At 41.6% G+C, this 23921-nt stretch overlaps 2 protein-coding genes across 23 annotated transcripts in view; one reads left to right on the plus strand and one right to left on the minus strand.

Moving 5' to 3' along the window:
* Positions 1-21449, plus strand: part of LOC128257212 (cell adhesion molecule Dscam2) — a 36556-nt gene extending 15107 nt beyond the window's left edge. The window contains exons 8-22 of one of the 21 annotated variants that reach the window (XM_052988112.1): positions 1583-1734; positions 4210-4482; positions 5091-5378; positions 9671-9790; positions 10332-10505; positions 10660-10810; positions 10877-11157; positions 11228-11713; positions 12433-13749; positions 14259-14549; positions 14604-14753; positions 15481-15644; positions 16110-16236; positions 17191-17281; positions 18848-21449. In XM_052988112.1, coding sequence (XP_052844072.1) covers positions 1583-1734; positions 4210-4482; positions 5091-5378; positions 9671-9790; positions 10332-10505; positions 10660-10810; positions 10877-11157; positions 11228-11713; positions 12433-13749; positions 14259-14549; positions 14604-14753; positions 15481-15644; positions 16110-16236; positions 17191-17281; positions 18848-19277 — 4495 coding nt within the window. In that variant the 3' untranslated portion in view covers positions 19278-21449. The other 20 variants (XM_052988113.1, XM_052988111.1, XM_052988106.1 and 17 more) reach the window with 20 other exon arrangements.
* A 487-nt stretch (positions 21450-21936) lies between these two features.
* On the minus strand, positions 21937-22750 carry LOC128257226 (RNA-binding motif protein, X-linked 2). 2 transcript variants are annotated; one of them, XM_052988156.1, is made up of 2 exons: positions 22315-22750; positions 22086-22259 (listed from the first exon to the last, which is right to left on the minus strand). In XM_052988156.1, the coding sequence occupies exons 1-2, from the start codon at positions 22577-22579 to the stop codon at positions 22228-22230; spliced, it is 297 nt and encodes a 98-aa protein (XP_052844116.1). In that variant the 5' UTR covers positions 22580-22750; the 3' UTR covers positions 22086-22227. The 2 variants fall into 2 exon arrangements, with proteins under 2 accessions (XP_052844115.1, XP_052844116.1); XM_052988155.1 differs by having other exon boundaries at positions 21937-22750.
* Positions 22751-23921: the final 1171 nt, after the last annotated feature.

A 23921-nucleotide genomic window follows, 5' to 3' on the forward strand; every position in this document is an offset into this window, starting at 1 on the left:
ACCGATTGGGATCCAAGTGCAAACTCGATTCGCGTAAATTGAAATTCATAATTTTTTCGTAAACTTTTGCCACCAAACTTTTCGCCGTTGCCACCTGAGACAGGGACAAACTGCAAGTGGCACCTACAGAAATTCTTGGTTTTGTTTCTCCCTTTTTTGCTGGCTGACTGGGAATTAAGCCACCCACAGAGCCGGGCACTCACTCTGCAATCAGCTAAAACAGCACACAAAAGCCGCGCCAAGCTATTAGGTTTATATTGTTGCAGCCAAAAGCGTTTTACGCTCCACACACTGCCAAACACACACATACAGTTAAACTTCAGCAATGCCGCTTAAGCCGGCATTGTGCGGATGCGGATGTGTACGCGGATGTGGATGTGGATGGGGGCATCAGAGGATTGGTCTGCGAATGCGGATGTGTGCGACTTTGTTGCAATTTTGTCCTCGCCATTGTTTCAATGCGCTCAAGTGCTTCAGTCCACGACTGAGTGTCGTCCCCATGCGACTCTGCATTTTAGCTTGCCAGCTTCGTTTTCATTTAACTACAGTTGCTGTTTTCACAAGCCTGGGCACACTCCATAAAGATTTTTCGGCTTGACTTGCTTGGCCACTCTTTCTGGGGAAATCAGCGTTTGCTGGCCGGGCTTAATGCATTCATAAGCTCTACGTTTCGTGCGATTGCCCTACCTCCCTCCCTCAGCAGCCGCACAATGTGGTGCTGCTGCAAAAGTTAATTAAAATTGTAATTACTTTGCCTCCGCCATTATTGTTCCGGCTCTGCCTTCCCGTTCAACTCGAACTTCCCAACTGTGGCCGTAATGCCAATTGAAAAGTTGCCAGCCGAGCCGGGGCCACAAACTAATGAGCCGGCGGGTGTGGTACTAGTGCTGGGCTTAGATCGCAATCCCCGGCCATATAAGATGCCGCAAAAGCCGATTGTGTGAATGCCACATGGCGTATGCGTAACAATGTTGCTTGTAATTAACGACTGTGCCAATAGTAGAAGGCGAGGCAAACAAAGGAACAAACGCAGAACTTTATGCCAACTTGAGCGCTTCGTGAAATCCTTTTTTCCCCTATTATTCGAGCTGAGGCATAACGGCCGCATTAAGTGGAAGTCGGCTGTGTGTGTGTGTGAGTGTAGAGTGTGTGGGAGTATTCGTGGGCGTGGCACATGACATTGACAGCAATATGGAAACTATGCTAAGCTCCGACAGCTCGACTGACAGCCTTCATTACGACTAAATATGGCAACGGAAAAAATACGACAAAGTACGAAAAACTAGCGCAGAAATGCGACTAAAAAAAAAAAAAATGAAGCCTACAGCCAAAAGGGATTTGGGTCAGGCTGAATTTTGAAGTGTGCCTAGCTGATGCGTGTGCAAGTGCAGTGGTGTGTGTGTGTGTGCGCTTCGTTTAAATATGCAGCGACAGCTCCAAAACAAGAAGACAATTGTAGTACACCCGCACATTGCGCATACGCCGCGTGCACCCGCTCAAATCGCAACCAACCCAATATTAATGTGTTTTCTGTGCTCTCATCCAAAACCATCCTAATTTATTTTTGCTTTTGCCGTTCCAGATTTATGATCGGACAATACATCACCGTGCATGGCGATGTAATTAGTCATGTTAACATAAGCCACGTCATGGTCGAGGATGGCGGCGAATATGCCTGCAACGCCGAAAATCGCGCGGGACGAGTGCAGCATGCGGCCCGCTTGAATATTTATGGTATGTTGTATTCACACTTAAAGCGTACACTCAGACATAGAGATACACAAAGAAAAATATCACCAAAATTAGTGGCTTAAATGTTAAGTATGTAGTTCGTTTAGAACTCAAGAAATCCTTAACTTTTTGGTACCTAAAATAAACGCAAGTATCTTGAGGTAGTCTGTTCTAGCAACATCATATTTAAAGGGCTTTTAGTCTATGCATTTTTGACAGAGTTTATATTTGTACATTTTATCACTAACTTTATTTGATTGTAATTATCTACCAAATAATTTTAAAATTTAAAAGGGATAAGTATTGAAAGAATTAGATTTATCTTAAGTAACATTGAAATTCTTATTTTATATTAAACGCTTAGCTCTTAAAAAAAATCCGATTAGGAAAATATCAGATTTAATACGAAATATTATTTAAATTTAAATCGACAGGCTTGTGAGAATTCTGACTATAAGTTTCAGTAGTTTTATGTGTGGTTCCTGAGTTTTGTGGAAATTTATTAATTTAAATGTTTTCCCTCTGTGCAGATACAAAAATGGGCAGCTACTTACACATGCACTTAAACGTTTACCATGCTCGAGGCTGGCTCCTCTTTCCTCTTGGCATTTGCCTACTTTTGCTTGATTTTGTTTTACAACACGTTTGCAATGTTCTTCTCTCCATGCGTTCCCCCAGTTTGGCCAGATCCTTTGGGTCGTCAAGACCCCCTTCCCCCGTCTACCCCAAATCAAGTTTACTTTTGTGCCTCTGCAGCAGTGAAGTGTTGTTCGAGGCGCACACTTTGGTTGAACATGGCTCTCGGCTGGCTGCAGTGCTTTTCCCCCAACAGAAAGACCCCTGCCAGTCGAAAAATCCACCCGAAAAGCCACCCATTTCGGAGCTCTCGGTTCCCAGCAGCACGCGCACCATCTGCCTTGTTTTTGCAAGAAATCAAATATTTTTGTGTCGCCAGGCAAACAAAATGGCGTTGCCAGCGAACAAGAAGCGGGACCAGGAGTGCAAACACAAAACGACAGCGGCGGCAAAAACTGCGCCATGTTTACAAAGTTTTGCAGTGAAAAAGTTGAAAAATAAAGTCAAGTAAATTCACCAAAAAAAATCCTTTCTCGACTAAACGATGCTCTGCAAGTAAAAAGAATGGGGGGAGAAAGTCCCTTTTCGACATTTATCACTGAAATCAAATAAGGGATAAAGTTAAAGACCTAAGGGATTTGGTATGATAATCAAATAAAAAGAAAATGTGTGTCACAGGTACTGCTCGTAGTCGAGGCTTCCTTTCAAGTCCTTTGACAATTTTCGCATACCCTGCAAACATTTGTTTGCCGCCGGAGCACAGAAAACAAAAAGATGGAAGTGAATCCCGCTTCCACCATCATCATTTAGTTTAAAGCTCGGCGATGTCGCTGATTGCGCGACTTGGTAATGGCGGTGATTACAAAAATCTCCATCCCATCCTCGCCGCCAAAAGCACGGACACGGACACGAACACGGACACAGAGACCACGTATGACATGCTTGAAAATTATGCATATTCCGCAGAAAAAAGCCCAGCCCACAAGGCAACCGGAGGAGCAGGCACCGAGCCGCAGGATCTGGCTGAGTTGCTCCATCTTCAGCTGCTGCCAGAGTCGACAGTTGCTGCATTATTTCCTTCCACGTTCCCGAAAAGTGTTTTGGCTAAGGGCTCCGGCAGCCAGGTCGAAACGAGCCAGGATATGCATATTACATTGTGCTCCGCTTCCTGTTGTCTGCACAGGGAAAAACATTTAAGGAGTTGGGGTGTTTCTTGTTAATTAATTTTGACAAGAAATAGAAGTCAAACAAATAATTTATAAAAATCATAGTTTTTTAAAATCTTCCTACTGACTTAAAATATTAAATTAAACAAATGTTTGAATGTATTTTAGGTTAATGTTTCAACATTTTTAGAGATCCTTTTAAGGTTTATCTAATTTAGTAATTAATTTTTTTTAGTTGGTAGTTTGCCATCAAATTATTTTAAAATTTGTCACTATTACTTTAAATAACATGGAGAATAAATGATTATTAAATCAAAAGCTATAATTTCGATTCCTAGAACGGGTATTAATATCTTGCGTTTAATAACACCAAATCACAAAACTGTTTTATTACTATATTGAATTTGTATTTTAGTTATATCCACAAATCCATACACACAGGCAACAAAATATTGTTTTGGAAATCAGTTTGAAAGAAAACAGCTAACAACAGTTCTAGGTATATAAAATATTGTTTTTAAATTAGCTGAGATCATTAGTTTGGACATATTTTTTCTTCTTGTGTAACTGCTTCTTGCGGTGCCCGTTGGGCTGTTGTATGTGAAGTTGTTTACTGCATTATTAAAAAAGCAACGCGCGCGCAAATCTGTTATGCATTTACATTCCCCCATGGCTCTATATCCTTGCCCCAAATGTTTTTTTTCCTGCTAACCCTTTTTGCTTTCACCCATGACAGGTCTTCCATACATTCGACTGATTCCGAAGGTAACCGCCGTCTCCGGCGAGACATTGAATCTGAAGTGTCCGGTGGCCGGGTATCCCATCGAGGAGATCCACTGGGAACGGGGCGGCCGGGAACTGCCGGATGACATACGGCAGCGTGTCCAGCCGGACGGCTCGCTGACCATCAGCCCCGTGCAGAAGAACTCCGATTCCGGCGTGTATACGTGCTGGGCGCGGAACAAACAGGGTCACAGTGCCCGTCGGAGTGGCGAGGTGACGGTCATAGGTTAGTATGTGAGGCCTTTGCCGGAAACATACACACAAAAAAACCAAACAAAAAAAAGAACCAGAGAAAACAAAAAACCCAAAGAAAAACCCAGGAAAAAACAAACACCAAAAAAAAAAATAGATGAACAAGAGAAGGTCGAGTTTGGTTTCTTTCACAGCCTTTTCCCCGAACGATGACATCAAGCAGCGGGCTACGAAGCGAAGTGAAAATTGCATTTTAATTATTAACAGCAAACTAAGTAGTTTCCATGGCGCTTCGAGTTGTTCCTTTTAGCCAACCTTTTTGCATTTTGTTTTTTTCCCCCCTTTTTTGATTCCGCTTAATTTTGTTTTGTTTTGGCTCTCAGCCGTTTCGGTGTGTGTACTTTTTTCCTCTGCTGTAATTAAATATGCGCAATAATCTAAGCTTAAAAGTTGGTAAATTAAAAAAGGAAGCTGAAGGAGAGCGGTACCCTTTTTTTCATTAGTTTTAATGAATTCGCGCCTTAATGAAGCGCCGTTGCTGATTCAATTTTCATAAATCGCCGGTCCCTTTTTGCCGGCCAGACAGTGATTGCTCCTTCCGCCTCCCTTTTAACTCACCAATCCCTGGCTGATCCCTTGCAGTGCCGCCGAAGCTCAGTCCCTTCCAAACGAACATCCTGCAGCTGAACATGGGCGATCGGGCCTCGCTCACCTGCTCGGTGGTGAAGGGCGATCTGCCGTTGAGCATCAACTGGCGCAAGGATGGACGGCCCATCGATCCCACCCAACACATGTCCGTGAAGCAGGTGGACCAGTACAACAGCATCCTGGTCATCGAGAACCTGGGCAGCGACCACACCGGCAACTACTCCTGTGTGGTGCGCAACTCCGCCGCCGAGGTGGAGAACTCACAGGCCCTGCTGGTCAATGGTAAAAATAACGACTGTAGTGACTGTGACTGCCGAGTCCGGTTATCCCAGTATCCGTATTCCCGTTTAGTTGCAAGTAGTTGAGTTTACTTTCGTATGCACTTTGATTCATGTACCATGTAACACAGAAATGCAGATCCATTATATATATATATCTACATACATCCTTGCTATCCTTTGTAAATGATGTTTCCACTTTCGGAATGTTTGTACAACATTAAGTAGCATTTTCATTCGAATGTGTTAACAAAACTGCGAAGGTTTACAGAGCGAACAAATTGACAATCAACAATTAGAGCATCGTGGGAATCGCAGGTGTCCTCCGCTCAATGGTTGCCATTTCCGGTTCCGGGTCCGGTCACTCACCAGTGCCAATCTTAACCCTTTCCGCCTGATCTTTCCTCTTGCAGTGCCGCCGAGCATAGAACCGTTCGCCTTCCAGGAGGGCCTGGCCGAGGGCATGCGGACACGGACCGTCTGCGGGGTCTCCAGGGGCGATCCGCCGCTTAAGCTGATCTGGCTGAAGGACGGTGACCCGCTGCCCGACCTTTTGGGGGCCAATGTCACCATGCTAGACCAGTACAGCTCGCTGCTGAGCATTCCGTCGCTGTCCGCCACGCATTCCGGCGAGTATACATGCGTGGCCAAGAACCCGGCGGCCGAGATCAAGTATACGGCTCTGTTGCAGGTCAAAGGTAGCGTACTAGCGTACCCATCAACACAGATATACACCAGACACATAAATACAGAAATATATCTCAGCCATTATCTATATTATCCAAAAGTATTACAGCTTAAGAACTCTTTCAAGGCTTTAAAGCAATTGTAAAGCTGCCTTAATTTATGCAATGCTATTTTTCCTCACAAAATCCGATAGATTTTAGTGGTTACCATGAAACACTTTAGTTCCTCTACCAAACAAAGTACAACCGATTTTTTATGGACAACTATAGGTGGTACTCGGTTGAAAGAGAGTTTTAAAGCATCCTAGATATGAAAAGAAATGAAATGTTACGTGGAAAAATGGTAATGCATACTTTTAGGCGCCAAATAATTGTTTTTAAGTCCACAATAAAACTTAAAGTAAATCTATAATAAAGTTCCTACAACGACTTTAAAAATTAGAAAAAAAATCATTATAAAGCATTCTAAAAGAAACAAAAAAATGGATAACAATGGCGATAATATTTCTTTTCACACAAAAACACGCATACAAACTAAGCGAACTTCACTTGCCCCTCAATTACTTTTTGCTTTCCCGCTGATGTATTCAAGAACAGCTTCTTAATGGTATTTTCAGTTGTTGATGATATTTTTGGTTGATTTTTAACAACAAAGAAAACTAGGCTAACCAAACTTTTTTAGAGCTCTCTGGTAGCTCCGGTGCAGCTGAACGTTGCCCAGCCCAAAAAAGGTGCTTTGATTTTTTGACTCTCACTAAGAAAACTCCCCCCAAAATAAAAAAATAAAACCCCATCTCATAAATACGTACCGCTTAAAAACCCCCGAAAAAAAACCCCTACTAATCTACAGTTAAGAGTTCCCCGCCACCCTTAAGTCGCTTTGGCACGCTGTGGGTTTTTTTGACAACCGTCTCACCAGGTAAAACGTTTTAACTGCACTGCTTCTTATGCGCTTCGTAACCAAAATAAAACCTAACAAAACTAAGTATAACGCTTATGAATATCTGTTTTGATTTGCTTTACATTATTTTAACCGCTTCTTACACGACAAGTCGGGTTTTAGATGCATAAATTGAGTGCGCTCTCCGGGCATTCCGGATATTAAATTGGCGGTTACTAGTACTTTCATTTTTTTGGCAAGCTTGGAGGGCGCACGGCACTCGTGATTAGTTGTAATTTATAATTTATACAAATACTCTTGCATAAACATGGAAAGATAAGCTGCTTTAAGATTAATTTGCCTTACTCGCTATATACTCTTTTTGGTTACCGTCCACCGCGCTGCTCTGCGCAGCCCGGTCCGTAGGACGAAATGCAGAAACTCCTTTGTTACCCTTTGCTCCTCTCTTCATTTTTGACTTGCAGCTTCCGAAAACTCCATTTCATCTACTATGCTCAATGTGCTGTGCTTAATTAACGAACGAATAAACAAGGCGAACGCGGCAAAAGAATGAGTTGGCATTAAAAAAAAGCAACGAATCCGCCCAAAATCCTTCGGAGATGCTGTAAAGCTCACGCTTATGCTTCAATTTGGTTTTGGCCTCTCTAATCGCTTACTATATTTCCACAACGAAAAAAATTACATCAAGGAATCTAAGTGTTTTTGAAAAATAAACCAACTTAGTTTTGTTTATTTCCGCGTTGCGTTACTAATTAACAGTTTTTTTAAAAATGAGTTGTCATAGATTTTCAAAGAGAAATTTTGTATAAATAAAAATTAAGCACCCTAAACGAATAATATATTTTTGAAAAAATATAGAATTTGTTTCTAAAATAAAATATGGTATACTCCTAGTCCTTAGATCCTTGATTTTTTTTCGGTGTACAATAAACCCCTTTCGCTTGTGTGAGTGCCTGATTGCCTGTGTGTGCGTGTGACACAACGCTTAAAAATAATCTTATTGCAGAGCAAAGTGAATTGAACCACAGAAATAAAGAAAATAAATTACGGAGAAACCAACCGAAAATAAATGGATAAGAAACTTAAAGCTTCGCAGTATTTGCTAATGTAGTTAAGAATGAATGTTTTTTCTAGAAAGTGGCCATCGGCACTATGCCCAGCTGCACTTTTTGTTTTTGCATGCTGACTGTACATATATAGTATTGTAGAAATGCAATTTTTCGTTTGCTCTGTGCCATCTGCATGCGCGTAGTGCTGTGACAAATGAATTTTAATTTCCATTTATTTATGATTTGCTTGCTCTCCGTTTCGTTTTGTTTCGTTTTGTTACGTTCCGTTTTCCTCGGTTCTTAAGCTCTGGTTTTAATTCGTTTTTGGGTTTTTCCTCCTTTCACACACAGATTGCTCCGTTAAGCTTTTCCACCCGATTTCAACCAACCAGCCGGTCTCGGGGGTGGGCAATTATATTTATTTTCATTTGCCGGGTAAAGTGCTCGGACGTATACAGTTTTCAAAATTTAATTTATTTATTTTGCCAATGCTCCATTTCCCAGGCTGTCGCTGCTGTTGTTGTGTGCAAAGATTTTTTTCCCTATTCGAATTAGACATGCTGACATCGAAAGCCCCAAAAACCCAAACCGCTTTGTACTATGCAAAATATTCCATAACAAAAAAATTATAATAACCAGAAATCATTTTAATTATAACTCTGCCCTGGGCCAGATGCTAATTTCATTTGGAGCTCTTTAATTTGCTCCTTGTTCGGGTTTAATTTTTAATTTATATTTTTTATTCCGTTATTGCTGCACAAACAAAGGATGGCAATTAAATGCAGCTGCCAAGTAAACAGTTTATAATTTATTAAAAACGCCAGTGGGCGAGATGGTGGGCTGGGAGAATTTTTTATTGATATCCAATATTATTATTTCGCTTTTTTCGTGTTTCGTTAGCTGCGTGTCCAACTATAAAACTCACACTACGTTCACATTTATGTTGCGCATTCTATAATTTCTATGCAAATATATTTTCCATTTCGCTTCTGGCATGCCTTTGTTATTTAATTTATGCGCCGAATATACGAGAACATATTAAGCCTTTTTTGCGACTTTTTCGAACAACCAACAACGAACAGCGAGGCACAGAGCGTGGGCGAATCAAAGAAAACACACAAAAGAGAAAAGCGATCAATTTGAATAAAAGAAAATGAGAATTAAAAATAAAATCCTTGCACACCAACAATTTATTTTCCCCACGGTCATTCCTAAACGATTTTCCTTAAACAACTACAAAACATAAACATAAAAGAATCAACATTAATTTTTGTTCCATTTTTGACTGAGTTGCATATGAAATTCTTTTTGTATTTGATTTTGAAGCAAACTACCCCAAAGCAAACTATCCTTTTGTATATTAGTTGAACAGTTCCTACTATATTGCTACCACTATTCAACCAGTTTTTACAATTGTGCTAGGCACAATGAAAAATCTTAAGATCGTAAACAGCAAAATTCTTTTATGCCGTTTTTTACTTTGCCAGAAATCTTCACTTTTCCTCTCTGTCTCTGTCTCTCTCTATATATCTCTCTCTCTCTAAGAACCATTACTCTTACTGTATGTCTTAGCAGTTATAATTTGAATCATTCGTTCTGCGTTCCCAGTTATATTCCGAGTATGCTAACTAACTCTTCCCATCACCCATACGCCCCGTAGTGCCGCCACGCTGGATTGTCGAGCCCGTGGACGCGAATGTGGAGCGCAATCGCCACATCATGCTGCATTGCCAGGCTCAGGGAGTTCCCACACCGAGTATAGTGTGGAAAAAGGCTACAGGTAAGACACAGTTAAACCATATGTGATAAAAAAAAAACTGAAATTTATGAGCTCCAAAAAAAAGTGCGGATTTACTAAGGGGCCCAAGATTGCATCCTTTCCATTGAATTATAGAAAAAAGAAATCTTACTTTATTTTATACTTTATTTTAACACATTCGATATTAATTAGTCCTTCAATTTTTAAGCTGTACTTGAAAGCCATACATAAAATACTTTAAAAAGTCTATAATAATAAGATTTTTTTTCTGGTGATAATCGTAACCAAATAGCAGTTTAAAAAGAAAAGTTACTTGTAAGAATTTAAGATATAATATATACTTAAATACAAATAAATAGGTTTTAATAGGTTTTAATAGGTTTTATTAAAAAAATGGTATTTAAGATATAAACTTTAAAGTTTTCGAAGATATTTTTTTTTGTTGCAAGATATTATGATTGAATGAACATACAATTTTGAAAAATTAAAAAACTTGAAGTGCTAGACGACACATCTTTATTTGATTAACCCACTTCTCCTGTGCTTTAACATGCCCTTGTAGGCAGCAAATCGGGCGAATACGAGGAGGTTCGTGAGCGGCCCTTCACCAAACTGCTGGGCAATGGGTCCCTGCTCCTGCAGCACGTTAAGGAGGACCGCGAGGGCTTCTATCTGTGCCAGGCCAACAATGGCATCGGCACCGGCATCGGAAAGGTCATCCAGCTGAAAGTGAACTGTGAGTATTTTAGCGGCAAGCTATGGGGAAGCTGCTCTGGCAATTTGGTTAATTGCAATGCTGAGGCTGAGACTGAGGCTGGGACTGAGGCTGAGGTGGCCCCGAGGGAATCAGGGCCGTAATTAAAATGGGCAAAATGCTTGCCTTTTTCCAGCCTCGCCGTACTTTTCCTCGACTTCCCGCTCGGTGATGGTGAAAAAGGGCGACACGGCGCTGCTGCAGTGCGCCGTGAGTGGGGACAAGCCGATTAACATTGTTTGGATGCGCTCGGGCAAGAACACGCTGAACCCATCAACCAATTACAAGTGAGTGCTTTAAGCCGCTGCTTCTGGGTGGCAGCACGAAAGTAATGGTGTCGCATTCGCTTACAGAATCTCGGTGAAACAGGAGGCCACGCCGGACGGAGTATCCGCCGAGTTGCAAATCCGCACTGTGGACGCCACCGACAGTGGACCGTACTTCTGCCGGGCCAGCAATCTGTATGGAAACGATCAGCAGCTGGTCCAACTGCAGGTCCAGGAGCCTCCACTGCCGCCCAGTGTCCTGGAGGCGGCCATGATCAGCAGTCGGTCGGTGAATCTCAAGTGGCAGCCCAAGTCCCTGGGCACCGGCGATGTGACCAAGTATCTGGTGGAGTTTCGCGAGGCAGATCGTACGTATAGGGCCACATTTTACTTATAGATTTCACATAGCGTCCACTTGAAAAGGTTCTCTCCCGCCAGCCTTGTTCGTGGAGCAGTGGCAGCAGATCGAGGTCAAGGATCCCCCGCATTTCAATGCCCTGATCGAGAATCTCAAGCCGGCCACGCGCTACGCTTTCCGGGTGATTGCCGAGGGCTCGGCCGGACGGAGTGCACCCAGCCAGGAGCTGATCGTGCGCACGGAGCCTCAGCGACCCGCAGGACCTCCCCTGAGTTTGTCCGCCCGGCCATTGTCCTCCACCGAGCTGCTCATCAGTTGGGTGGCTCCGTTGCCCGAACTCCGACATGGCGACATCCAGGGCTACAATGTGGGCTACAAGCTGTCCAGCTCGGGCAACACGGTCTACAACTTCACCTCCATTTCCGGCGACGGGGATGGTGGCAATGGAGAGTTACTGCTCAGCGGACTGGCCAAATTCGCCCGATATACTGTCGTAGTGCAGGCCTTCAATCAGGTGGGACCAGGCCCGCTTTCGGAACCCACCGCCGCCCAGACTATGGAAGATGGTAGGTTAAATACTTACAAACTATTGGGTTTTCCTAGAAATGTCGTGATAGTCAATTTACACAAAAAAGTATATAAAACTGCCACAGAAACTTCTTAACTATTAAATAAAGATTTTTTACGAACCAAGATGATTTTTTTAAAACAACTAAAACCCTATGAAATTTTTTGGTATCCTAAGCTTTTTATTTATTTATTATTTATTTTGATTTTGATTTTATTTTTATTTATTTACGAACCAAGCTGTTAATTTTAAACCAACCAAAAACATATGAAATTTGTTTTCTTTTTATTTATTACTTTTTCGATTTCTATTGAATTTGGTTCATTTTATCTTTTTAATGCTACAGTTTTTAATATAATTTCAAAAATAAATACACTTAATGTATTTAATTACCAACATTATAAGATTAGATACTTAAAAACTGTCCTTAATTTAAGATCATTTTAGTTAATTTTTTTTTGAGATTATTCCTAACATGTAGGTCGTTTTGATTATTTTTAGATAAATTTTAAGTTTATAGTTTTTTTCTGAAAACTATGATATTGTTCTTAAAAAATAATTGTAATATTAAGCAAAAAACAAATAAATGTTCTCCCAAAAGGTCACACCGAAATTGTTCTTGAAGCCCATCAATATTTTTTTGTGTGTAGATATTGATAAGGCTTGGAAACATTACCGGAAAGACTTATTAATTTAATTACATTTTCCTATTCGCAGTTCCCAGTCGCCCGCCGGAGGATGTGCGGTGTGCCGCCTTATCCTCCCAATCACTGCAGGTGTCCTGGCAACCGCCGCCAATCTACCACACTAATGGCCTGCTGCAGGGATACAAGCTGATATTCGAGCCCATTATCGACGACATCCAGCCGAGCAAGGACGAGGTGGAGTCCCGGAAGACCACAGCACTCACAATGGTGCTGACGGGTCTGCGAAAGTATACGAATTATAGCATCCAGGTGTTGGCCCACACGCGAATGGGCGATGGAGCAGTGTCGAAGCCATTGTTTTGCCACAGCGAAGAGGATGTGCCCGAGGCTCCGGCGGATATCAAGGTGGTTTCCAGCTCATCGCAGTCGTTGTATATCTCGTGGTTGGCACCCACTGAGCCCAACGGAGTGATTACCAAGTACAGTCTGTACACGCGCGTGGTGAACGGGCGCGAGGAGCTGAACAATGAGAAGCGCAGTCTTCCATCGCAGCAGGCTTACTACGAAGCCAAGGGTCTGCATCCCCATATGGAGTACCAGTTCTGGGTGACGGCCAGCACGCGAGTGGGCGAGGGCAAGAGTTCGCGGGTCTCCTCACAGATCACCACGAACCGTGTGCCTGCGAGGATCATATCCTTCGGAGGTCCTGTGGTCCGACCCTGGAGATCCACCGTGACCCTGCCATGCACCGCGGTGGGAAAACCCAAGAGGGAGTGGTTCAAGGGCGATGTGGCTCTGCGCCAAGGTGGTCTGCACAACTCGCAAATGCTGGACAGCGGGGACCTGATCATCTCCAGCCTGCAACTGGCGGATGGGGGAAACTACAGCTGCCAGGTGGACAATGGCATTGGCACCGATCGACTGACTCACACGCTCCTGGTCCAAGTGCCGCCCACATCGCCCACACTATATGTGACCAGTGCCACCTCGAGCAGCATTCTGATGCACTGGAAGTGTGGATTCACGGGCAATGCCCCCATCACCGGTTACACGCTCTTCTACCGGCGTACTAATGGAAACACGGACGAAATGCAGCTGTCGCGACATGCCTCAAGCCATGAACTCAAGGGCCTGGTCTGTGGCAGCACGTACCAGATCCACATGAGTGCCCAGAACAAGGTGGGCACCTCGCCCACCAGCACCACGTTACACGTGCGCACTCAGGGTCAGTCACCCGGCCATCCCGCCTCCACCGCCCTGCTAGCCCCCAACTCGACCTCGCTCTTGGTGCGACTGCACTCCTGGCCGGACAACGGGTGTCCCCTGCTCTACTTCGTGCTGCAATACCGGGCGGTGACCGAAGATCCGGATGCGGAATGGGTGCTGGGTGAGTTTTAACATTAACGAAGTGCCACAAAAAAAACAAAAGAAAGCTACAAATTTATACTCGTTTGCTTAGAAAAGACAGTAAAAAAATAAATTGTATACAATTAATAACTTATAACCAATTTTTTTGCTTTTTATTATTATTTTTTGGTTATTATTTGTTTTTAAGACAACTCGTTTTAAATGTAAGTTTTGGGTAATTTTTTGGATGGTACTTTTGGCGTACTCGTTATCGTTTACCCTTTATCTTTTTTAATGAAAAGTTATTTTTCAAGCTACTTTTGAAATATTGCTTTATTTTATATAATATATAACTGTCATATAATAAAAGGTTGTTTTACCAGCAACTTTTATATTGGATCATATTAATTTTATGCTAACAGGGTAGTGCCTTATATCATAGAGTTTGTACGAAAGAAATTATAAAAAATTGGAGGACATTTAATACCATCAATGACATTTAATACCAGCCAATTCACTACATTATTTATTTTTAATTTGCCTTCGCAGTTTCCAATGCATTGAAGCCCCAGCGACGCATTATGGTTAACAATCTGCGACCCTCAACCCTCTACCAACTTCGCATGGAGGCGCACAATGTGGCCGGAATCTCGCAGGCGGACTTCTCGTTCGTGACTTTGACTAAAGATGGAGATCCACCACCACCGGAAATCATGCATCGTGGTCATAGCGGTCACACCACCGTAATCCTCGGGAACATCAACCTACTAATTCCAAGCGTTGCGGCAGTATCGGGATTGATCTGCACCATCATCATGGTCGTCGTCTGCTACAGACACAGTGAGTATAGCAATACATTATTGATTAAATGCAGTGATCCAGTAATTGATTCAGTGCTCAAAAATGCACAACCGCTCGCAGAGCAAGCCAACCACATTCAAAAGGAGTCGCTGGATAACCGCGCCAATTCAGAAGCTGCTCAGCGGGAGCGCTACTATGCCACTATTCACAAGGTGTCCATGCAGAATAATGATAAGATTCCAGGTAAGTTTCTTGCCTTTCGGGGTGTCGCAGAAGTCTCAGTCATCTTAGTGATACATATTGAAGTCATTCTTAATAGATGTTACGTAATTTTTTAAACTGCATACATATCGAAGTTTATATACAAATTAGGATCTTGGTAAAATAAATTTTATTGAAAACAAGCAATGAAATAATTTTTTAAAAATAGCTGAACAAACGATTTTAAAATAATCAAAAAATAAAAATATTATATTTTAATAATAAATGATAATTTACTTATACTCAATGAGTTTTTAACCAGTAATTTTAAATTATGAAATAGTCCACATGGGAACCGTATCGTAACTAAAGCTAAAGCTAAATCTATTTTTGACTAAATAAATATAAACATTAGGGAGTTGAGACTCATAAAATGATTCGAGAAACTAAACCACTCAAGTCCTCGGGACTTATATAATTTCTTGACAGTTTAGACAATAGCCCGTAGTAGAAGGGTTAAATAAAACAGAAAAATAAAGCAATTAATTTTCAAAACATATATATAATTAATGAACAAGAGAGAATTGCGACTCGATGAGTGATTCGAGGATTTAATGCCCAAGTATCTGGGGACTTCCAACAATTCCTTGACAGTTTTGACAATAGCGGGCCGTAAAAACCCCTTGAGATTTCTGTGATACCCCCTGCCAGCCAGTGTTATGCACTCGATCAGCTCCGCTCACCGCCCGAGGGCTCTTCCGTTCCGCAGAAACCTCCGAGGACATCTCGCCGTACGCCACCTTCCAGCTGTCGGAGGCTGGGGGCAACATGTCGCAGCCGCACCACGGCGGTCCGGCCAACACGCTGCTCCACTCGTTCATGTACCACGAGCGGGCCCTGGCCGAGGGCTGCTCGTCGCCACCACCAGCCGCGGTACTGAACCCACCAACAACCACCACCACCCATCACCACCACAACCACCAACGTCCACTAAAGACAATTCATAATTATTATCAGACCTCACCGTTCCATAATATCGTGCGTTTGTTTATTCATTTCTTTGATTTAGCTCTCTCTCCATCTACTCTCTACTTCAATTGATCTGTGTGGTTTTCGCCACACAATTAGTGTTTTCCTAAGTGTACTACGTGCTTTTTTCTGTTGTTCTCTGCTCGTGTATTTGTTTGCCCTTCAGTTCACTTAATTGCAATGCCGTAAACCATGCGAAGGGTGGGGATTGACCCCCCCCCCCGGATACATGTCACCTGCCAATCTTCTGTTACCCTTTCTTTTGTTCGAGAAGCGTTCCGTCCCAAGGCGCTTTTGTAGTCGCTAGCTGCCACATTCCCGCTGCGAGATGCAGATCCAGACTAATTTCCCGCTCTGTTCCATGTGCAGTCCAAAAACCGGAGGCGCCACTCGCGGAAGACGGAGCCGGAGAGCGAGGAGTCGGAGTCGGACCAGGACCAGCTGACCTCCAGCCGCACCGAGTCCTCCAACCAGCACGAGGGCAAGATCAAGCACAGTAAGTCCAAGTTTTGGGGACCAATGTATTTACTGGGGTGTATTTGAAAGGAGGGAATAAAAGGCCCATCTTTCAGATCATCAAACAGAGCTTACGAATTTATTTAATTGCATTTAACGGTGAAAGCTTTTAAATTCTGTGAAGAGTAATACAAAATTAACAAAGTTTTAAAAATAATGTATGCCTAAAAGTATGCAATGAAAATAGTATTCTGAATAAAAAATGTTGTATGCTGTATGTTGCATATTTTTAGACACCTTTTCATAGTATTTCTAAATCTTAATGATTTTTATAGACATAAATTGTACAATTAAAGTCCTTTAAATATGGAGGTAAACTACTTTTTTTCATTTTTACAATCATAATTTTTTTAAGTAAACTTGTTATTGAAAAACGATAAAATTCATTCACCAAATACATTTTTAAAATCGTTTTCTAAATATTAATAATTTAAATAAATAAATAACATGACAATTAATTTAGCAACAAATATCGAAATATGGAAAAGCTTTCACTGCACCCTTAATTTGATCTCAGTCCCTAGGCTTTGACCTTGAGTATTCTGCCCGCTGAACTCTCTTTTTGTGTTGCTTTATTTTTGCAGACTCTAGACTAATACAACACTTTCCAAACCACAATATATCGATAACATATCTGTAGTAGGCCAAACTGACACAGCACCAAAAACTCTACACCAACTACTTTGATCAGGCCAACCAAATAAGACTAAGCCACCCAATTTGTAATACCTAGTGCTAAGTTAGTAATAAGTTTTTGTTTGCCGATATTTGATGTTCCCCCTCTGCCAAAAAAAAAGAACTCTCTATCAGCCCACTCTTTGTTTTTCTGTTCTTTTCTTCCCCACTAACATCTCCGTCTGCGCTGCGCTGCGATCACTGCGACCATTGATCCGTTGATCCGCTGTTGCGATGTTGCGATTTGTCGCATCATCAGGCATCATCTACCATGGAGCACAGTCCAGCACCTCCTCCGATCTGTCACCAATGTCCGAACAGAAATCATTGCCCCGCCGCGGTCGCTCCAGGTATCATCATCAGCAATATCAGTTTTCCACCAATACCACACCGCGCCACCACAACAGCAACAAAATGAACAACAACACCACCAGCAACACGAACACCACAGCCACCAATACGACAGCCACACAGCCATCGACATCGAGCAATTCGAACAAAATTCTATCGCCGCGCGGCGGAAATCTGAAATCCATTTCGAGCACCTTCAAATCGCAAGACTCCATACAGTGCCACATACCCACATTGGTCAAATCGCCATCGATCAGTACACAGCAGCAGAAACAGTTCCACAAACAGCAGATGCAGCAGAGTAGTAGCAATTCCCAGCATAGCTCCACTAGCTCCAACCCGAATAGTAGTAGTTTGAAGCAACAGCAGCCCCTCCTGATCACGCCCAAGCTCCATCAGCTGGAGGCCACCAATGGAAATGGCAGCCCCGAGCTGATGGGGCTGGACGGGATCGGCAATAACCCGTTGGTAGCCTGCATGCCGCCCTCATCACAGTTCCGCCCCATACCCCACAAGTCCATAATGCCCGCGCATGAGCCACCGCACCACCACCACCAGAACCTCAACCACCAGCAGCAACCACATCCCCACCAGCAGCAACAACAGCCGCATCCGGGCACGCTGCTCAACCCCTCGACGGCCATGCTCTCCTCCAAGTTCTTCACGGCGCCCACGCTGCCCAAATAGGATACGGCCAATGGGGGCGGGAATAGTGAGTACGTTGGTGGGGCCATGGAGGCCATGGACGGTTTCGGCTACGACAGCGGCGAGATCTCCTGCACCTACATGGACCCGATAGATCAGACATGAGACTTGGCCTACGGTGAGGTGTGTGGTCCCCCCGAGGGGGCCCGTTAAGGCCGCTTTTCACGGCATGGTAGCTCAGTTGGGATCAGGTGGACTAGATCTTGGATACGGTTTAATAAAAATCCCTCTCTTTAATTGAATTTCGAGTGCCAAATCATGGTCACATTTCCTGTAAATTATATTTAAGTGTTTAAGTGTCGAAGATATTAATTACTAGGGTGTCTGAAAGTATGCAACAAAATAATTTGATTCTGAAAGTTCGATGGATTTACGAAATTACATTTTTTTAATTAATAATTAGGAGGGCAACCCTGTAGATAACAGAGCTGCCAAAGAAATCTCTTGAGGTTTTAAATCACTTCAAAAGATTCTTAACAGTATGGTAGAGCAAAAAATTGTATTTGTATTTGTATTTGTATTGTTTGAAAGCTCTAGAAATTTCGGTTTCCTTTCCTCCGTAAGAGGAATTTATATTCTGGAGATTTAAAAGCCATTGATATCAGATCAATATCGCCTGAAAAACCCCACCTTATAGATCAAGTCGTGAAAACTGTGCCCACCCACGCACACCCAACCACACAACCAGACTAGAACTACACCACTAGGTCTTTAACCGAATGAATGCTTGAATGCTGTGGTTGCAATCCGAAAACCAACTCTGGACCCTTTCTTGTACTTGCACCCCCTCTCACCCCCCAACGATCGTCACCCACCACCCTCCCAACCCCAAAAAAAAAAAAATACAAACACGCATCCAGGGCCGGCATCCTGCGCACGCTGCATCCTCTCCAGCTGCAGGCCGAGTGCACCACCGGCGCCTTCCATCGCACCGAGGATGGTGGACTGGGCGAACGGATCGAGCTGGCCGAGGTGGAGGTCGATGTGGACACGATTAAGAAGCTGAAGCTGGGTCAGAGGTCATCGCTCTGGTCCCGACCCTCCTCCACCACCTCCCAGCTGCAGCAGGAGCACCAGCAGCAGCAACAGCAGCAGCAACAACGTCAGCAGCAGCAACATCACCCGCAACAGCAGCAACAGGCACCACAGCAACCACACAAACGAGCGCATTCAAAGTCACCGCAGCCACAACAACAACAGCCACTGCAACAGCAACGCCAACAACAACATTCACCCGCTCCTGGCCAGAAATTGCTTAGCGAGAAATCGGATTATTCGATATCCGTCTGAGACATTGGTAAGATCTGATCGCAAGATCAGCAGATAGGATGAGGCCAGGCCCCCCGATAGCCAGAATTATTGAGGAATCAGCAGTTGGGCCCTTTTTGTACATTTTTGTAATGCATTTGTTACCTTACCTTACCACTGCGCCCCCAGTTCGATCACCCCTCCAACCTTTCGGCAGAGCCCTCAACCCAGTAAATCAAATCCTGCCCCCCACTGAACAAAATTAATTACACTCAGTAACAACTTTCGGACAATCAGTATCAAAATTCTGCACCAACCATCCAAAAACCAAGCATACCGAATCAAGACACTTCCCATTATAAACTCCTGCCCGTATTTATAGAGGTCATACTATATCTAAGTATTAAACGATTGTGCATGCTATATACCCACGTATACATATGTGAATGAATATGGCATGTGTCCAGACAGAACCCAGGTCAGTTGTCGAACTTCCAAAAATGTTGTATGTATATATACTAACGTAGTCTCTTAAGTATCCATAACGACTATTGCGTATATCACTCGAAACTGTAACTCAAACTACTAACTGCAATACTATCGCATACTATCGTATCGTATCGAATCGAAACTCGAACTCGAACTCGAAACTGTTTTTCATCGTATGTAGGAAAGGGTAATCTTCTAAGAGTGGGTGTATCCAATTATTAATGAGTAATGAGTAATGAGTGTTTGGCCAATAGCTACTCCTAAAGTAGTTCTATAAGTTTCGGTTTTATAGTGCACCCGAGCGATGAAACGAGGAATTTAATCTTGAAATTTGAACTAAACCAAAAACTCAGATATATGCTGTGTACAAATTTATATGAATGTATATTTATACGTGTCCGTGTGCGTGTCTACGTTATGAGACTGTCGTGTGCTCATGTATATAGGATATATACCGATACATACGATCGAAGAATACTCATCTAGTTGTTAGCGAATCGAAAATCGAACACAGAAAAACCAAAACCACGTACATTTAGAGTATTGAGTATGTTTTGTAAATAATCAAAAGTAAACCCTCAAAGGACTGACATCATGACTCCGCTGAGAAAACTGAAACACAGAAACCAATTAAAGCCACAATGAAAATGTTAACTAAATGTGTTCGATATAGCCGATGTACACACACACACTCGAATATGTCGCCAGCTGAATTTGAATTCAAAGCAGTATTCATAGATCGCAGTAACCACACATTAGTGTTTCCATTACAATAAACTGTCATTCGTCGAGTTGTAGATAAATGTTTTTAAAAACGAAATAAATAAAGGAAAGAGAATGAAAATAAGAATGAAAATGAGATAGAGCCTGTAGGAGAATCAAATACAAGTCGTAATCAAATTTCGAATTATTACAAACACTCAATCAAGCAGCAACAAGAAACGAAAGCCAAGTTAGGAGCAGACAAACAAACTACAAATTAATATAACTCTTAGTTCGTATCGAATAATCCAAATAATACGAGTACATAGCTGTATTTTAACTAGCCTACGAAAGCATAAGGAAACCCATTAAACAGTCAAATAAAATCGAGGAGGATCAAAGGATCGAACCCATTTCGGAAACCATGTGCCAAAATTTGTTTTTAGACAAAGCTCTCTTAAATTACGATTATACAATAAATAATGCAAGCCATGAAAAGCGAGTAAATAGCAGCCATGAAATATGAACATACAAATTAAAGACACAGAATCCACAAAATAAAGTCGCAGATTAAGCTGTTCACTTGGGGCAATTTATTGGGCCCTAGCTCCAGAATAATTTGTTTGTGTCTCATTTCAAATAAAACGCAAATTCACGAACCAGCAGCACTCTTTGTTTATATAGCGATTGAGGCATTAACGCCGCAGCGATTTTAGTCGGTTTTTATATGCATTTATTTGTACGAAGCAATGAAATGGTTTATTACATTCAACATCGAATTTTACGAATTTATTAAAACAACAGCAAATTGCGACTGCAAGGGGCAACCTCACAGCAAAGTCTACAAATCAAAAGATGAAATTAACTTAATAGATCACAATCAAAACGAGAATAAAACCAATTACTTATACGAGAGGAAAAAACAATTTTTATGTTTAACATATAATTAGCACAACAACTACAAAATAAAAACTATTAATGTAAAAACAAACGGCATTTAAAAAATATAAGAAATATTTAAAAATATAAAAACGTGTTTCATTGATTATGGAAAGAAGAGATAATATTAAAAACAAAGTTGTATTGACTCAGTTTTTTTTTTAGTAAGTACACCAATCGAAAATCCCGTAATTTTCACAATACCTTGGGGTAATAATTTTTTTTAAAACATTTCTCTTAAATTATCGGTATTTCCTGCTTGACAATACAATTTTGAACTGTAAATTTAAAAATTTTACATTCATATTAATTAGTCTCTTACATAAAAAATTTTTTATCAATGTATTTTAATTTTTTTACAATATTGCCTTTTAAATATTTTCTGATGTTTGTCAATTTCAAAATTTTGTCAAAAACAAAACATAAAATATCTGAATTTCATCATGAAGCGTAATACCTTTATTCGAACCTTTGCAAAAAGTTACATTATAAAGCTAAATTTTTTCATTTTAGAAACCCCCTCAACCCAGAAATAAAACTCACTTTAATATTTTTCTTACAATAGCTTGCATCTTTTATTTTTTTTTTTTTTTTGGGTTTTTGTTCTTGTGCCGACTTAATGGATAATAGGATATTGAATAATACTGAATGAAGACAGATACTCACACTGAAATGCGAACGGGCAGAGCCAGGGGCAGTGCTCGGGATCGCCGGGAATCGGTGTAGGACCTGGAACGAGAACGCCCATGAGAACGACCACGCGAGTGGCCACGGGAACGACCGCGGGACCTGGAGCGATCCCGCCTGCGATCCTCGCGAATGTGCCTCCTCCTGGGCATGATCTCCCCCTTCTCGGCGAGAATCAGCTCGCAGTCACTGTGGCCAGAACTGGAACTGGAAGATGAGCTAGAGTGGTGACCATGTTTGCGTCCCCTGTGTGGTTTTTTACCTCCATCGGATGTTAGGTGCTTTGGCTTTGGTTCCTTGGCGGACACCTGAGATTCCTGCTGCTGCTTCTGGATTTGCTTCATCACATCGTTCAGCATTTTCTGGGCCACATTGGCCTTGCGGATGAGCTTTTCCAGCGACGGGGTGGCCATGTCCTCCACTTCTACGGGCGTGGCACGTGGCACTTGGCCGCGGCAACCTTGACAAGCCTTGGGCACCGGGTTTGCCGCAGTTTGCTCACGTGCCGCGTTATCAGATTGCAACATTTTTGCACTAGCTTACACCTGACTCGATAAGAAATTCACTTAACACCTTGTTTTTGATTTACTGCTGCTGCTGGACTGGATTTAACTGCTGCAACTGTTGCTGCGGGAACTACTGGAATTGCTGCCGGTACTGTTGTATGTATTGCTGCTGCTTCACTTGAACACTCAAATTTGTCTGGCTACTGGGGCCTTAGCCGCTCAGCTTTTATAGGCAACTTTGGCGCTAAGCTTATCGCGACTTTTGGAAGTTAAACATTTGCGTTTGTTTATCAGTCGCACACACATACAAATGTACGACAAAAGTGACGTCACCTTGGCTATTTTTAGACTAAGCGGTTTCGTGGAATTGGGAAAATGTTTCTTTTGATCACGTGTTTAATGGTTACATAATTTTATAGTAAAAGCTAACCTCAACTTATATGTAGTTGCATAAAAAAAAATTTAAAAACACTATATTTAAAAATTAGTTTAAAGTAGCTTTTTAGCCCATATATTGCAATGTTGTTATAAGAATGAAATAACGTCATCATGTTTATAAATAGCATAATGAATTTCATGGAATTGTGAAATACAACTGGTCACGTGATTTCAAAATAACAAACATTTAAAATACTTCGCATGGAAATGTAAGTTCAAATATTTGATTCAAGCTCTAACCTTTTTTTTAAAGTTTTAAAACCTGAAATTTTTGCATGTTTATAACAACACAATATTATAACTATTACAATTTTATTATGAGGCATTATATATATTTGTGAAATACATTTTATATAATTAGCGACCGAACATTAATTATTTATTTAAATTTAGATTTAAAGACATATATTTATTTATACATTTGTTTGTATGCAAAACAGAAAATATAATAGTATATAGTATATAATATATTACAAACATAAATAGGTTTTTTAAGTTAATATTTATAATTAAGATTTCGTTTTATCTGGAGACTCATTCATAATTTTTAATTCGTTGCCTTACCTTAATATAGTATTATTTAAATGCAACGGATTATTTAACGTATAAGCTAGCAGTATAAGACTATAGCTCATCTGACTAGTATATTTTCTGGTACTTACAAAATCGTGTTTGAAAATTAACCGCCAACAAAAACCGGTTTTTTTTTGTTTTTGCTCAATGTTTGAAGGAATTGTAATCTTGTTGTTACATATTTCAGAAAATATTTTTAATATTGATTCTTCGCATCTGTATTATAAATGCAAATATTCATTATTACTTTAAAATATACTTTCAGATACTTTTGGTGCAACCGAAAGGTACATTTAACATCGGGTAAGACTTAACAGTGGCAAACAGCAGGCAGTTAACAGATGAAGAGAGA

The sequence above is a fragment of the Drosophila gunungcola genome (genome assembly GCF_025200985.1).
Source record: "Drosophila gunungcola strain Sukarami chromosome 3L unlocalized genomic scaffold, Dgunungcola_SK_2 000002F, whole genome shotgun sequence".
In the NCBI taxonomy this organism is placed as follows: Eukaryota; Metazoa; Arthropoda; class Insecta; order Diptera; family Drosophilidae; genus Drosophila; species Drosophila gunungcola.

What these genes read in the sequence shown, in the direction of transcription:
- LOC128257226 (XM_052988155.1), bottom strand. Translation starts at nt 22,579, where the DNA reads ATGTTGCAATCTGATAACGCGGCACGTGAGCAAACTGCGGCAAACCCG.